The sequence below is a fragment of the Panonychus citri genome, unplaced genomic scaffold (assembly GCF_014898815.1).
Source record: "Panonychus citri isolate SS breed McGregor unplaced genomic scaffold, ASM1489881v1 Contig00072, whole genome shotgun sequence".
NCBI classification, from domain to species: domain Eukaryota; kingdom Metazoa; phylum Arthropoda; class Arachnida; order Trombidiformes; family Tetranychidae; genus Panonychus; species Panonychus citri.
Window position 1 is genome coordinate 1,242,855 of NW_026515477.1, and position 15,948 is coordinate 1,258,802.

General features: G+C 32.2%; 4 protein-coding genes and 1 non-coding gene across 6 annotated transcripts; 3 read left to right on the top strand and 2 right to left on the bottom strand.

The window, feature by feature from the left end:
* The first annotated feature begins 236 nt into the window (after positions 1 to 236).
* LOC128386547 (histone RNA hairpin-binding protein-like) lies at positions 237 to 1,425 on the top strand. Its single transcript, XM_053345594.1, has one exon. It carries the CDS (start codon positions 505 to 507, stop codon positions 1,237 to 1,239), a length of 735 nt encoding a protein of 244 aa, XP_053201569.1. The 5' UTR covers positions 237 to 504; the 3' UTR covers positions 1,240 to 1,425.
* Positions 1,426 to 1,562: 137 nt separating this feature from the next.
* Positions 1,563 to 4,701, top strand: LOC128386543 (aarF domain-containing protein kinase 1-like). Of its 2 annotated transcripts, XM_053345587.1 has the most exons (4): positions 1,563 to 2,020; positions 2,133 to 3,471; positions 3,542 to 3,748; positions 4,159 to 4,701. In XM_053345587.1, exons 2-4 carry the CDS (start codon positions 2,467 to 2,469, stop codon positions 4,480 to 4,482), a joined length of 1,536 nt encoding a protein of 511 aa, XP_053201562.1. In that variant the 5' UTR covers positions 1,563 to 2,020; positions 2,133 to 2,466; the 3' UTR covers positions 4,483 to 4,701. The 2 variants fall into 2 exon arrangements, with proteins under 2 accessions (XP_053201562.1, XP_053201563.1); XM_053345588.1 differs by lacking the exon at positions 1,563 to 2,020 and having other exon boundaries at positions 2,072 to 3,471.
* Positions 4,672 to 13,699, bottom strand: LOC128386539 (ectopic P granules protein 5 homolog). The gene is made up of 21 exons (XM_053345584.1): positions 13,301 to 13,699; positions 12,358 to 13,055; positions 12,043 to 12,263; positions 11,799 to 11,958; positions 11,122 to 11,722; positions 10,440 to 11,008; positions 9,068 to 10,338; positions 8,843 to 9,005; positions 8,678 to 8,768; positions 8,509 to 8,586; positions 8,296 to 8,438; positions 8,062 to 8,212; positions 7,784 to 7,981; positions 7,575 to 7,700; positions 7,411 to 7,492; positions 7,186 to 7,337; positions 6,960 to 7,122; positions 6,036 to 6,878; positions 5,739 to 5,963; positions 5,260 to 5,650; positions 4,672 to 5,168 (listed from the first exon to the last, which is right to left on the bottom strand). The coding sequence occupies exons 1-21, from the start codon at positions 13,466 to 13,468 to the stop codon at positions 4,805 to 4,807; spliced, it is 6,858 nt and encodes a 2,285-aa protein (XP_053201559.1). The 5' UTR covers positions 13,469 to 13,699; the 3' UTR covers positions 4,672 to 4,804.
* A 620-nt stretch (positions 13,700 to 14,319) lies between these two features.
* On the top strand, positions 14,320 to 14,393 carry Trnan-guu (transfer RNA asparagine (anticodon GUU)). The gene has a single exon. It is a non-coding gene; the product is annotated as a tRNA-Asn (tRNA).
* A 180-nt stretch (positions 14,394 to 14,573) lies between these two features.
* Positions 14,574 to 15,673, bottom strand: LOC128386549 (uncharacterized). The gene is made up of 2 exons (XM_053345596.1): positions 14,979 to 15,673; positions 14,574 to 14,898 (listed from the first exon to the last, which is right to left on the bottom strand). Exons 1-2 carry the CDS (start codon positions 15,319 to 15,321, stop codon positions 14,660 to 14,662), a joined length of 582 nt encoding a protein of 193 aa, XP_053201571.1. The 5' UTR covers positions 15,322 to 15,673; the 3' UTR covers positions 14,574 to 14,659.
* Between the last annotated feature and the right edge of the window lie 275 nt (positions 15,674 to 15,948).

Consider the following 15,948-nt stretch of genomic DNA (forward strand, 5'->3'; position numbering starts at 1 on the left):
CAAAATCAAACAAGAACCAAAAAGATAAACAAACATAAAGATCAAGAACGAGGTTCGGTTCGACCAGAGATTCTAATAGAAATCTCTTCCTTGTTCCAATGGTGGAAACGAAACATTTCAACTGCAATTAATTGGAGAAGAACAATCGATTTACTGATCAATTGTTTTCTGTGATCGAAGAAAATCAAATTTAATGGTTGATTCTTCTCCTTAATTATCAGTTTACCACCAAAATAGATTTAGAACTCGACACCAGAAGGAGCTCATTTTCTAAATTTTCCCTCGTCTTTTCATCGATAATCCCGCCGATTGTTTTGCTTTCATCTCTTTCTTGTTGCTCTTTGGACGCTCATTTCTCGTTCCACTTTGGGCTAATCAACATCTTCGCAATTCGCTGTTAAACGTTTACCCTCTCTTTTCTTTTATTCTCTTTGTTAAACATCTAAATAATTTATTATTCTTTCAATTTGGTGGATAGTGTTTTCCTTTTTATTTTAATCCAGAATGTCAAGTGATCCAATTATGTCTTCTTCCTCTTTTCAGTCATCTGAACCAAGCGATTATCTTCAACCCTCTTCACCAGTGATCACCTCAGTCATTAATATATTGGATGGTGTTAATTGGGCTGATATTGATTCTGATAATGAAGATACAATATGGGAACTATTGGAGAGTAAACAGAAAGCTACAACTCTCGCTAAAGAGAATGTAGATAATAATAACAAAATGGCCTCCATTGAATCGCGAGTTATTCTTAATAATCTTAAAAATGTGACCAAAAATAGTGACAACAACAACAACAATGAGAATAACAATGAAGTTAAAAGACCGCGTAAACGGGTGGCCTCAGATTCATCGTCCTCCTCATCAACCTGTGGTTCCACAACCTCGGACATCCGTAAATGTCTTAAAAAGAGGAAAAAGTCAATCGAATATGAAGAAGATAAACAAGTTTTATCTCGCCGATCAAAGCAAATTGATTATGGTAAAAATACTCTCGGTTATCAGAATTATCTGAAAGTTATTCCCAAAGAAAAGCGGATGGTCAATGATCCACAAACACCCAATAAATTTATCAAATTCAGTAGACGATCTTGGGACCAACAGATCAAATTATGGCGGAAAAAGTTACACGTTTATGACCCACCCGAAGAAAACAGTGAAAAAGGTGATGAGGAGGAAATCGACAAGATCGAAATGGACCTCGACGATATAAATGCCATAATCTACCTTCAGTAATCCATATTTTTAATCCACTTTTATACTAATCTCTCTTTCTCATACATACAAACAAACACAATATTCATTTAAGTTTTTTGATCGACTCTTATTTATTGACATCAATCACTTGTATTTACATTAATCAACTATTTTTGACTCTCAAAAAGTAATTAAAACCTAATAACAACAATTTACCCAATCGAATCCCAAGTTTCTCTCTCAACAATTTTTTTTTTCCAAAACCAAATTAGAATCCTAATATTGTCCCAATTGTAGAACTTGCGATTTTTTTTTCTTTTAATCTATTGGTTAATAATCAATTTGCTCGTAATTAACTTTCAATAGAAAACTCAACTAATCAAGAAAAATCGAGAGAAATAAACAAATACTGACCAATACAAATCAATTGATTTCTAAATTGTTTTTCTTTGATTAGTTGATCGATCAACATGAACAGAGATTCTCAATGTATCTTCATCCTTTTATCATTGGTGTAAATCTTTTAGATTATCGAATTAAATCCGAATGGAAGACTTTAAGTAAACAATTTAAATTCTCAAATGAAGAGTAATAATGAAAATTAGTCGGATTAAGATGGAGAAGGTGAAAGAAGGTCAAATGATGAAAAGAAGAAAAAAAAATGTTACTAAACCGCTTATTCATTAACCCGAAGCATCAACGTCATCATGTTCACAATTCACTTGACATCGTTTATTTTTAATTCTGTTTCATAATTTTAATCCACTTTGGTCACAATCAATATTCTGATCATTTTGAAGATTAAAAAAAACCATCCAAGGTAATTATTAATCTCTAATACTTTCACATTTATCTCTTAATTAACTGTTAATAATAATCCATTTTTCTTTCATCTTGTTTTCTTTTTTTTTTGTTTACCATTTGCCCTTCAGGAATATTTTCCTATACTTACTGTTAAAGGATCAACCATTTAATTGATTTCCAATTTCACTGATTCACTAATTCACTTGATAGTGGGAGTTAATTGCAGATGTGATATAATTAATTTACTTTTTAATTTTCTCATCAATATCAATCAAAATCACCAAGAGAATGTTTTGATTATGGTTACTCGTGTTTTCCAATAGGTGATGTTAGTTGTTTATTGTTGGAATTTTTTTCTTTTTTGATTTTTGATTGTTTTCTTTTGGATTAAGAGGAGAAAACAATTTAGTTGGTTCGTATCATTGTTATTTGATTGACGCTGGTTAATTGTGTTCTGTTGAAATGTTGTCAGCTGTTGGTAAACTGGTTAAATACTCGGTTGCCATTGGTGCTTCGGGTACGTTGATTGGTACTCTTCATGCAAATGAATGGCAAGTATCCAATTTGGGAATCACCAGATTTGGACGAGCTGCTTTTACCGTTGCCTCGATTGCTGCTGATTATAAATTGTCACTGCGTAATTTATCCGATGAAACCGAGGGATCTAAATCTGCCTGGTCAGTTGTCCATACAAGATCAGCTGAGAAACTGTTGAAATTATGTTCAATCAATGGAGGTGTTTTCATTAAAGTTGGACAACATATCGGTTCACTTGATTATCTTGTTCCACCGGAGTATTGTCAAGTTTTACGTGTTCTTCATGATCGTGCCCCCGAATCTTCAATTGAAAGTATTAAAAAAGTGATTGCTAAAGATTTAGGTAAAAGTGCCGATGAACTTTTCGAGGAGTTTGATGAGAAACCTTTGGGAACAGCGTCTTTAGCTCAAGTTTATAAGGCAAAGCTTCGTGATGGTAAAATTGTCGCCGTTAAGGTTCAACATCCTGATGTCCGTTCTCATTCACTTGTCGATATGACCAGTATGGAAATGCTTGTTCGCCTTGTTGCCAAAATATTTCCCGAATTTTCATTCCTTTGGCTTGCTGATGAGATGAAAATTAACTTACCCTTAGAATTAGATTTTATCCATGAAGGTCGAAATTGTGAAAGAGTTGGTCGACTATTTTCTCACCTTAAATGGCTCAAAGTGCCTTCGATCCTTTGGCAATATAGTAGCCAAAGAGTATTGACCATGGAGTATCTGGTTGGTGGTAAAGTTACCGATAAAGAATATATGAAATCGAAAGGTCTTAACACTCGAATGGTCTCTCATCGATTGGGTTTACTTTACAGCGAAATGATTTTCATGCAAGGTTACGTTCATTGTGATCCTCATCCTGGAAATATTCTTGTTTCTAATGTCAATGGTGATCCTCAGATTATTTTACTCGATCATGGTCTTTATACTGTGAGTAATTGTCGATTGTTATTCGAATTTTTTTGTAACTTTTGTTCTTCTCCTTCGATTTTTTTTTCAGACTTTGTCAGAGAAATTCCGTCATCAATACAGTCAATTGTGGCATTCGTTGATTAAATCCGATCTTGAAGGTATCAAAAAATGGGGATCGGAACTTGGTGCTGGTGATTTATTCCCTTTACTTGCTTGTATTCTGGCGGGTAAAACTTGGGATACAATTTCATCTGGACTGACCAAATCACGTCCAAAAGCCCAAAGTGAAGCCGAGGTAAAATTAATCAGTACCATGAAAATTTTTCAACAATCGATAAGAAAACAAAATTCATAACATAAACATGACTTGAATGCACGAACGTTAATTTGAATCATTACTCTAATCAAATGTTTACTTAGATTGTATGATTTTCTGATTATATCTACAAGCAGGTGAATCAATTCTGTAAATTAATCAACCACAATTAACAATTAACCAACCAGTTAGACGAGAATTAGTCAATAATCAAACGAAACAAGTAAAATTCAGTACCAAACTTTGTGAGAAGTGGAAAAATTTTCATGTCTTGAAATTTTCTAGTCATGAATTTATTTTGATCAAATTAAGGCTCATTTTTGTTGGCCTATCAAATGTGACCTTCGATTTACTAATTACTTTTCTTTTTCTCATTCTATCATTTTCAGGACGCTGAATTGAAAAATTACGCTCGACAATATTTCCCTCAAATCGCTGCGATACTCAATCGAGTTCCTCGAGAAATGTTACTTCTCTTTAAGACAAATGATCTACTTCGAAGTATCGAATACTCATTAGGAACTCGAGGAGAGAGAACGTCGCTTCTCACAATGTCCAAATGCTGCATCAGGTCAATTTACGATAATAAACTTCGTGAATGTCGTAACATCCTCTCTTCATCAATAGTTAGATTACAAAAGAACTGGCAATTAACTAAGATTTCACTCTATCAATTTTATCTCTGGTTTTCATGTCTACTAATTACTAATTGAATTAGTAATTAAAACTCTATCACAAATCAAAGTTTCAAATCTGCCCTCCGGAAAAACTACTAAATGACATTCAATTCATTTTAATTTTTAATCAGTTGATCACATAGATTTTGTTTCTCTCTCTCTATTTTAATTAATCCTGAATTAAAAATTTCTAATTTCATGTTGAAAATTATAATTATTGAAAAGTTAATACTTAATAAAATTATTTAATTATGACATTTGAAATTTTTATGTGGCATTTAAAAAGTAATAATTACCAATTGAGTAAAAAATAATATTAATAAAATATGTTAATCATTGGAAATCTGATCAGTATGGATCAAGATTTAGTGATTAAATTTTGATTGTTTGTATAATTAAATTGTTCTGGAATATCAATAATCTGACTATCGGTAAGAACGAAACGGAAAACCGGATCATCTGAGTAATTTGCTTGTAACCAACTTTTAAGAGTCTCAATTCCTTCCAGGTCAATTTTCCGATCAGATTCAATCATGGTAATTGCTTTATCGTTAATAGAATGGACATCAGCGAATCCTTTGTGTTTCTTAATTGCGAGTAAACGATTAAGTGAAGCTTTAACCATGGAACCAATCTCATTGTATAAAGGATGAAAAGACGGAAGTAATTCTTGTAATCTCTTCAATAGGAAACTCGCCATGGCTGCAATTAAAAAGGCCGATCTAGAGGATAAGGAAAAAGGATAATTAATAAGAATTCAAATGGAAAATGATTCAAGAATCGTGTTTCAAATGTTCACATCAATCGTCTTACTTTGATGTGATGGTTTTCTTAGTGAATTTCATAGAGACAAATGATAGGAATCCTTGATTGACAACTTCATCAACCATGTAAAATAAATTTCTACAAAGTTTCAATGATGAACTAATCACTCCGTTACAAGATTCATCGCATGAAACATGAATGGAAACATCCTTGACCAACATGAACCAAATTCCAAGTATTTTCGCCTCATTTTGTGGTTTCAATTGACAAGCCCAATCAACCATTCCAGCTAATAAAGGAATCATGTTTTTAGATGATTTCTCTGATTGAAAGATCACATAGAGAGTTAGATGAGCTTGGGTTTGATCACAGATCCGGTAAACATCAGGGTCAAAGGTGTCAGGTAAAGCATAAACTTTTATTAGATCATCAAGTGAACCTGAAAAGAATAATAAAAAAAAAGTATGAATGAGAAAAGGGAAAAAGTTCATTTTTTTTCGGTTTATCGAATGAATAATTCTTGTTACCTTCTCTGATTGCATATAATGTGATGCATCGCTCACTGAGATGAATGAAAAGAGGGAAAAATTTGATCGCTTGTTGTGAACAAACAATAAGTTCTAAGATATTTTGCTTCGATGTTGATACGAGTTCTAAAATAACTCTCAACAAAATGTTCTGAGGATCATGAATAGTAACGCTATTGATGAATTTTAAAAGAATCGTAATTAAAGCTTCACGGTGAGTAGAACCTGAAACGAAAGAAAAATAAATGTCCAATTAATTTTTGCTGATTTTCCATCAACAATCCTATTCCAATTTACCTTCATTAAGCGATGTGGCGATATCTTCGAAACATTTTCTAAGAAACTGTGATAGTCTTTCGGGTTCATCTTTAAGGATATTTGGATCATTTCGAACAGAGTCTAATAAGAAATTGCTAATTGTCTCCGTGTAGATAATTTGTTTTCGTTTGTAATCCTCCTTTAAAGCTCCACTTCTCCAATTATCCTCACTGAGAGTTAATCCACAGACAATTCTGATCACTTGAAGGTAAAATCGATTCATATCACTTTTGTTATAAATGAGAGACATTATTTTTAACTTTGATCTCAATAGACGACATATTGACTTGGCCTGATCGGAAGTTACCATGAAAATCGGTAAATCAGTAACTTCCAACATCTCTGATTTATCGATAGCATAGATAATGGTGTATGCCAACCACTCCATCGATTGGGGAATTGAATCATATGCAATTGTTTGTACACACGAATTCCACTTAACTGTACATAATATGTGTCGAATTAGCATAAAGGGTGGGGTTTTCTCGTGTTGACAAGATTCGTACATTAATTTAATGTCACCATGACTTGGAATGTAATAGTCCCAAGGTAGATTCTTCAATTTTACTTGGATTGTTTCTGCATAAACGATATGACTATTGGCATTTTCCGGTGTATAATATTCAGCAAGAATCCTCCAAGCATAAGAAAGTATAAGTGAACAACTTTCATGAAAAGTACGCATTAAATACTGAAGATTACATATAAATAGATCCCAAATATAATCGAAGTCATTTCCATCAACAGTTTGACTTAAATCCGATGAAACTAACCAAAGTTTCCAAGCTTCATAGAATGGAGTCCAAACCATATCAAAAGCAACTAACAATTAACAATAAAAACAAAGATAAATATTAGTTAACTTCTTCTCAATGATTAGTAAATTGTCAAGAGTTATTTTACCTGCTTCTTTGCGATTACTGTGTATCCACATTAATGAGATGGTTGATAGAACGATGCTAAATGATTGGACATAAGCTCGAAAATGTTCAATCAAATTGATACTCGTTTTTTCCTCCTTGATTCGTTGGAAATGGTTCGTGAATAGGACCAATAAATTGTGTAACTGCAATTTCAATTGGACAATATTAGCATTCGGAATTTTCACTTGAAAATAATATGATTTTACCTCACAAGTGGAAAATATCGGTTGACTTTCAGCGTATTTACGAATTTCATTGACCAGGTCACTTAGTTTACTTTTATTTGATGGTAAATAGAAACCAAATGACAACAGAATATCATTCCAAAGAGATGGATACAATAGAAAACAGTCCATTCCTAATGAAGAAAACGATCGAATCAAATTAATTATCAATAATTAGAGTAAGAAATGGATGAACTGTCGATTTACCTCTGAGCATATTTTGCATAACTGGTTGAAGGTAAGACGGGAATCGACAAATTACCATATACTGTAAGTGTTTTCGATAAAGCTAAAGAGAAAAAAAGAAAAGAGAAAATTTTGAGAATAGAAGTTTTTTTTACTCTTTAATAATTATGGCCTCAAGTTCGTACCCCTAAAAGCATCGTTTTGTCTTGATCTGGTTCTTGTCCGAAACCGAAAAGGGCATTGATTAGTAGATTGAGAAAATTGTGTATCTTTTCATCAGATGCAACTTTCAACCAATTGCTTACATCAAACTAAAAGAAAAGAAAAACAAAAAAGACAAACAATTAAATTAAATTGTAAAATTCAAGTGATATAAGATATCTAATTGTAATACCTTGCTAAGAAGGACGAATAAGATGTGTGGAGGTGTTTTGTACAGATTTTTTTGTATAAGCTCGTACATCGAGAGGAAACAGTTGATTGTACATCGAGATGGTGCTAATCGAGGAGCTAAATACTCGAGGATTGATGGTTTTTCTAGACTAGTTTGGAGTAAAAAGTAACTATTACTATCGCGTTGAAGTTCCCGATCCTATTGGAAGAGAAAAGAAAGAAAAATCAATAATTAATCATAAGTGATAATAGAATTTAAGTAATTAGTTGATTACGTACAAAGGTAAGACTATCGATTAGTAAGTTGAACAAATTTTTAGCCGGAGCGAATGTAAGAGCAGAACTTTCTTCAATCCAAGTGAGGTAGAACCTTAAGAGACTTTCGCATGGATCAGTTGATGATGTTTTATCTAATTCGTGGGATAAAAGTCTGCAAAGAAACAATTGGATTAATTAAATTGGTGGATCTTTGATCATTAAGAACATAACAATTCTATAAATATGAATACATACGAGATACATTTCTCAATGAAAATGGAAGCACAAACTGATTTATCTGATGGTAATTCCAATAATTCTGTCATCAAATTGTTAAACTCCATTCGAATACGTTCAATATTTTTCGCTACATCAGTGTTTTCAGTCGCTTCCATGTACTGTAATCAGAAAGAAAACAATTGTGATTAATTGAATCATTGGTTTGGATGATTAGTTAATCATTCTCACCTCAATGTTGATAATAGCTATACCAGAACAACCATCAGGATCATAACCATCCTTATCACAGGCAAGTTTAATTTGTGTCTAGATAATTAAATTGAACGTTAATAGATTAGTGGAAATGAATCAACAATTTGTAGAGAAAAGTTAATTATTAATATGTATGAACACTTACCTCTTTTTTAGTATTTTTGTATAAATTAGTAACCCCATCAACTAGATTAATGCTCAAGTTGTACAATTTTTTAGTTCGATTGTCAAAATAACTGTAATCATTTAGAAGGTGAAAAAAGGTTCCAATGAGATTGATGATCATGATTAAATTCTAACAATTAATTACCTTTTCTCTTCCATTAATGTTCTCATATTGTCTCGTAAGTATTTCATTACTGCTCCAGGAGTTTGTTTGAGAAATTCGATACTTTCGATATCATAGAACATGATGTTAGGTATTTTCTCTTCCGGTGGACCAACTTTATCGATTTTCAATCGAGAGAGCGTTTCTGTAATAACGAAAAGAATTTTTATTAAATTGGTTCATCATTAGATTGTAGTGAATATTTACCATTTAGAATACTCGAATCATCTTTTGGTATATTTTCGGTGAAAAGTTCGGTATTGATGTTTTTCAATTCGTGAAACCATTTAGTATAATAGGAAGAGAGTTCGGTAATTTTTTCGAGATCAACAAAATTTCTGAACATCGTGTCAACTGAGTTCATGACAAATTTAAGCATTTCAACCTGATACTGAGGTGTAAGATGATCAACATCAACGAAAGCATCATGAAGATGAAAATCTTGTAACCACAAAATAGCAGCTCGATAAAATTTGATCATCTCTGTATGGAAATGTATTTCCTTTGAACTTATTTCAGGTTCAAAGTTTTTCTTTGGTTGGGTTAAAGTTTTATGATGATAATCAATGAAAAGATCAAGTTTAGCTTTAAGACGTTTCATTAAAATCTCAGGAACTAATCTTAAACCGGATGATCCTCCTGTTGGTGAATTGGCAAAAAAATCGGAGAAAAAGTTGAACCATAAAAATGGTAATAACGGATGAGAAGGTGGACTTTGAAGGATAATTCTTGCCCATTCGTTTATCGGTAAAAATGTTAACGGAATTGGAGTTCGATAAAATCGTTCACAGATCTTTCTAATCGCAATCTCAGCGGGCATATCAATGTTTGTACTCATCTCGTTGACAATTGATTCCCAGATTTTGCTCATCCTAAATGAATCCGCTTTGGTTACCAGAAAGGTGAACCAAATTTTGTCGGGAAATTTGTCCCAAAAATAGTGGAAAGGTGTTGTCCAGTCGCACTTTTTATTTGACCCTGTCCAGGGGATCCAACGAGATACACCTTGTTGAGGTTGCTTTGTATTTTGAATATCAGGCATATGTTGTGAAAAAGTATCGATAACAACTTCAAGGAGAGGATTATCAACAAATAGAAATGAAATTATCTGATCAAATATATGGACAAGTTGTTGAAGACCTCGAGGCGATGAGACAAACCATGAAGCAGAATATTTCTGGAAAACCAAATGAGCCAATTCACAAAGTAATTTAATCCAGAAAATAGCTAATTCTTTTTTATCTCTGTCATCTTCAATTTGCTTTTTAATTGAACCAATTAAACTGTCAACCACTTGAGGAGTATCCAGCATGAGAAGTTGGTAAAAAGTTGCGATGAATTTTTGATTACAAGCTAAATCATTTAGTTTTGTCTTATAAACAGGAAGTAAACATTCAAGGATCCGAATACAGGGAATATAACATTTATAATTGAGCAAGTAAATAATTGTCTCAATCTCATCTTCATAGGAAGAGACACTGATTTGTAAATAAAGAAAATGGTAGAAGAAAAAAAAATATATCAGATTAGTAATATGATAAAATTTGACGAGGAAAATCTTATAATCATGACAACATACTTGAGACCTTTGTCCGTCATTAAAAGGCCAAGATAATGAGCGAATACATTTTGCTTCTCGATTCCTTTGAAGATTTGGAAAACTTCACAATCTATTTGTAAATTGGGAACAGGATAAAATGGATTGACTTGTTTTGATGATTTCAGATTCTCATCTGATTTGAAATATTCAACAGGATAATCTCTTTCATGTAATTTGAAAAGAAGTAAAATTCTCCAGGTCCATTCGATATAAGCGCCTAATTTACTCGATTTAGCACATTTTATGGCCGACTCAAAATCGAAGCCAGAAAAGGTACATTTAATTGGTGTATCGAGAGCTTCAAGTTGCTTTGTTTGTACAATTATCCCATCGTAAACGGCTAATGCGATATTCCTATGAATGGATGGCCTGAGAATGGGCTGATTATTGGTAAAACCATAGGCAAGTTTAATCAATAAAACTCGAGTTAAACGATTGAATAAACTTTTCGGTGGATAATCACAAAGCCAACTTCTTAAAATATCGAGAATTGAATCATCGGGAAACCAACAGGTAACCGGTAACTTCATGAAAAGATCAATAATCAACTGAATAAAAAGAGTACAAAATTAGATGAAAGATAAAACATTCTCGTGATCATGTTAATCACTGATAGTTGAACAAAAAACAAGTTGATTAATATTGATTGTAATTTACTCACTTCATTTTCAGGGGTTGTCTCTTTGAGCTTTCCAATCAACGCTGCAATTATGAATGGATGCTGAACAATACATTCGGAAAGTGTTTGAATACAAGTAGCACTCATTTTGAGATTAACTTCATGGACTAGAAAACTTATTTCAAACATTTCACATGCAATTGTATTGACAAATTCAATTTCATCGCTTCCTCTTGATTTAATCATATTTCCAAGTGATCTGAGTAAACATTCAGCTTCAGTTGACGAAAGGGACGGTAATTTTTCTCGGAATAAGAATTTCATTGCTGGTTCATTGAATTTACTCTTCCAATAGGCATCACTGAAATAGGGACAAAGACCTCCAAGTTCATCGATTTCATCTCGACCATTATTGTAAAAGACCCAAACAATATGCCACATCATTGATTCGGTAACACCGGCAAAGGGAATTACACTAACAAACTTCCAAGCACCAAATCGTTGACAGCTTAATATCGTTACAACGGATCGAAGGATAAAATGATCATATTCAACTTGTAACCTTAAGACCAGAGCATCATCTTGATTAAAAAATGATCCTTTACAAGCTTGCCAGAAATTTGAAACAGCGGTAACAGTTTTCCTGTTGAAGATGGTAAAAACAAACCAAGTTTATTAATTGAGTTAATTAAGGGTTGATTTGTGAAGATAAAATTTACCTAATTGCTGAAGTTACATAATCAGTCAGGGTACGGAAACGCATACAGTTGAATGTTAATAATCCTTGACGTAAAATTTGTATCATTTTGGTGGAAATGGCAAGTAGTTTAAGCATTGAGAGTTCAGTATATTCACCAAAAGCAACACCATTATCCGATTCTGAAGGAGAAGGCAAAAAGTAAATGGTTAGATGAGCATGATAATTGGGAGAAATTGTATAATCAAATTAAGATGATTACGAACCATTAACAAAGGTATGACGTTTCGTTAAGAATCTAAGCATATCGTCGAAAGGAATTTGTTTCAAAAGGTGAATCACATCAAATTCTGTAAGATGAATTTTATTCACAAGAACATCTTCCCCTTCGTCAATATCCGCATCGACAAGATGCCAATACTCTTCTGATGATGTTTCGTTTATCTTTACAGGAGATGTTGGTGAATTGATGAATTTATCACGAGCTCTGAGAGAAACACAAAATCAACAAGAGAAATGGAGAAAGAGAGAGAGAGATTAATTTAAAGATCGAGCTTCAAAAATGGAATAAAATAATTTACCTGACAGGTGAAAGTATAATGGAAATTACATTCATACAATGATTAAGAATCTCTATTGCTTCATCGTAACTTGAACCATCGAATGGACTTGGACATTGAACAAACCCTACAGCCCATGATGTTATTCCTCCAGGGCATCTGAGTACATGATTAAGTAGGAACAGTCGATCTTCGAACGTTGCAACTTCCAGTAGACAAGCGACCAATCGAGCGATCCATTGTTTAACCAGATTCTCTAGACCATCTTCATCATTTTCAAATTTACGATAAAATGAAAATAATGATGAAAGAACTGGTTTCAATTTTAGTATCTTTTCATTTCTATCAGGCTCCTTGGTTAGAAGTTCAATTTCATATTCAATTTGTTTTTGTGTTGATTGAGACATTTGCATATGGTAACAATGTTCATTTACTATGGTTTCTCTCAATGTAAGTAAATTGTGTTCTAATGATTTAATTCGTTTCTCTTGGAGAGAAGCCTCTCTGTATGAGTGTTTCCCTTCCACTTGTCGATTATCCAAACATTTTCCTTTCTTTATGATCATTCGTCTATTCATCTGCCAAGATTTACTTTGATCTTCTTCACAATCACCTTTTAATTTAGTTAAATCACGCTTATTTTTAGCTAATAGTTCTCTCCATTTATTGAGTTTTCCAATATTTTGGTAAAAGTCACAATCATCAAGTGACAATGCCTCCTAGATAGAGTGAGAGAGAAACAACAGGAAGAGAGAGAGAGAGAGAGAGAAACAAAAGTAGAAACAATTAAGAGAAATAGAAACATAATTGATTAGGGCGTTCACGAGGGTGAGAGAATAGAATGAAAATAATTTCTACTATTTTGCAACAAAAGTGGTTTTTCTCTAATTCGAAAACGAAAAAAATTCTTCAAATGATGATTAATGGATGAAGAAAACATTCATTGGAGAGTTTAAATAGTTACCTTGATAAATTTATCCACATATTCAGCTGAATTGTTTAGCTCAGAATTAGTGTGAAGAGCAAGCAGCTGATTCTCAGTGTAAGGTTTAATCCTTTTGAGTTTACAGATCACTTGATCTCTAAGATCAGAGATTGATTCAACTGCTTCCATAACCATTACTTCAGACATTTGTAAACAAACAAATACACAAAAAGCTTAATATAAATAAAAAAAAAAGAGTATCAATAATTAAACATGAATAAAATAATTACAGAAAAACAGAAAAAAAAACTAATTTTCTAACATAATGTTGATAATTAATATCAGATTCACATTTAATCACATTAATGAGTAGAACAGGTTAAAATCAAATTTGATTGTTAACCTAATGATTATAATTATAATTATTTAGTAGAAAAAGATAATTATCAAAATTGTTTCAAATGAGAGAGAGAAAAATGTAAACAAATGATCAGTTGTCAGAAATTTTTGTTTACGTTTAAAAGAATCAAAGAAAAGTCACCAGGTGACACTAACAGCGAATGAAAAGAAAAGCGGTAAATTTGAATAACCGAAATTCGAACTGATTTTTTTTCTCTTTACCATTTTAATCGTTTAATTGTAAATTAATATTTAGATTCTAATATAATAGAGCGACAAAAACTATTTATATTATAACAGGAGAAAATTCTTTTTACCATCAAGTTTATATTCTTTGATAAACTTACATGAGAAACTCCCAATTGGGGAGAGAGAAATTTGTTTCATCGAAATGCTCGAGGGGAGAAAATAAAGAAAAAGTTTTGATCAGATTATCTGAATGAACGATATTCGATGAGGTCAGAGTAACGATGTTCTTTAGAGATTGTGATATTGGGCCTCATCTTTACTACGATTATAAGTCATTCGGTTAATTTTTTTTCTCTCATCAATCAAAGTTAATCACTTAATTACTCGGAATTGTGAATTAATCGTTTTGTTTTCCCATCGATCATTGATAATTTGATTCATTTAGTTTTCTAACTTCAGTGAACTTATATGCCTCCGTGGCGCAATCGGATAGCGCGTTTGGCTGTTAACCAAAAGGTTGGTGGTTCGAGCCCACCCGGGGGCGGCAGGCCAATTTTTTTGTCCGTCTCCAGGTGAATAGATCAATAAGTTTTTTACTTTATCGATTTTGACAAATTCGATGATAACAAAAGTTTCTCAAAGTTTTTGTTTTCTTTTATTACAACTTGAGTTTGAACAATAAAACGAAAAGATTAATTTCTCATTCGTTGATTTGGGACTTTGTTTGACGATTAAAAGATTAACAATCAATGAAGATTTTTAAAATCTATTCAATTTGGTGAAAGTTTTAGGAAAATAAATTGTTCACGTTTAGTGGGTTAATCTTTTTTTATTTTGAGTTCTTTTCGATTTTGATTTGTTCATTTTGTCACTTTGATTAACAGCAATGAATTTGAATAGAGGATAAACTTGAGGTTTTGAAGCAATCATGTAATTAGTTGTTGATTGTTGAGGTTGTAAATTGGCCGTTGATGTGAAACCATTAGCTGGATATGAGAAATTAGGAACCACTGGACTTGAAGATTGTTGATTTTGATTCCAATTTATTGCTGAAGATTAATATTTGTAAACAACAAGTAATAGATTCGATTACAATTAAGTTGATTAATTTTGAAGAAATAAAACTTACCTTGATTAGTGGAGACCAATTGATTACTTGGATATCCAAAGCCACTTTTGGAGGAAATTGGTGGAATTGGTTGAGAAAATGATTGTTGTACCATTGGAAATTGTTGAGGGGTCAAAGGTGATGGTGGTGGTGAAGGTCTCATCATGATCGGTGCTCCATGTGAACTCGAGGATACCATTGGGTCATAAGGGTACATTGGTGGTGGTCGATACTTAGGTCGAGGTCGAAGTACCTTTGCCAATGTCGCCAGTGCAAGAACTGAAAATAACTGTGAATCCGTTGAAACGATAACAAGTATAAGACAAATGAAACAATTAAAAGTTATTAATTCAATTGTTCTCATTGTTAATCACTTAAATATTATCTGGAAAAAGATAAATCAACTTATCGTATTAATATAATCAATTATAACAACAGAAAACAAAGTAAATTGTTTAAACAACATTCAATTAAAGTTGATTGTTTCAACGATCAATATTCAAATGAAATAAAATCAATCATTTCATTGGATTACTATTATTATGATTAAAATGATTTAAAGGTGTTGACCAGTTTTCACAATTAATTAACTTAATTGTGCAATAAGATATTCATTCATTTAGCCAGTTGATTGTGATAATAATTAACTGATTATCATCTTAATTAAGCTTTTCAAATGTTTAAATCTTTCCCGTTCTTATGATTGTTATCACTTCATTGACTCAGATAATTATCATTGATTGAGAGTAATTAACAGTTGACAATTTATGATTTATTGATTGTTTGGGTGCATCAAATGATTTAATTTAATTACTTCAGACCCACCCAACTAATTAAAGATTAAAAAATAAATTGAAAGTTAAATTAACAATTTGGTGTGGCTATTTAAATGTATTTAATTTGATTACAATTACAATCAATCAGCTTAATTTACATCAAACTCATCAACAAGCAAAAAAAATAATTGATTAATTGCTAACAATTGATCATC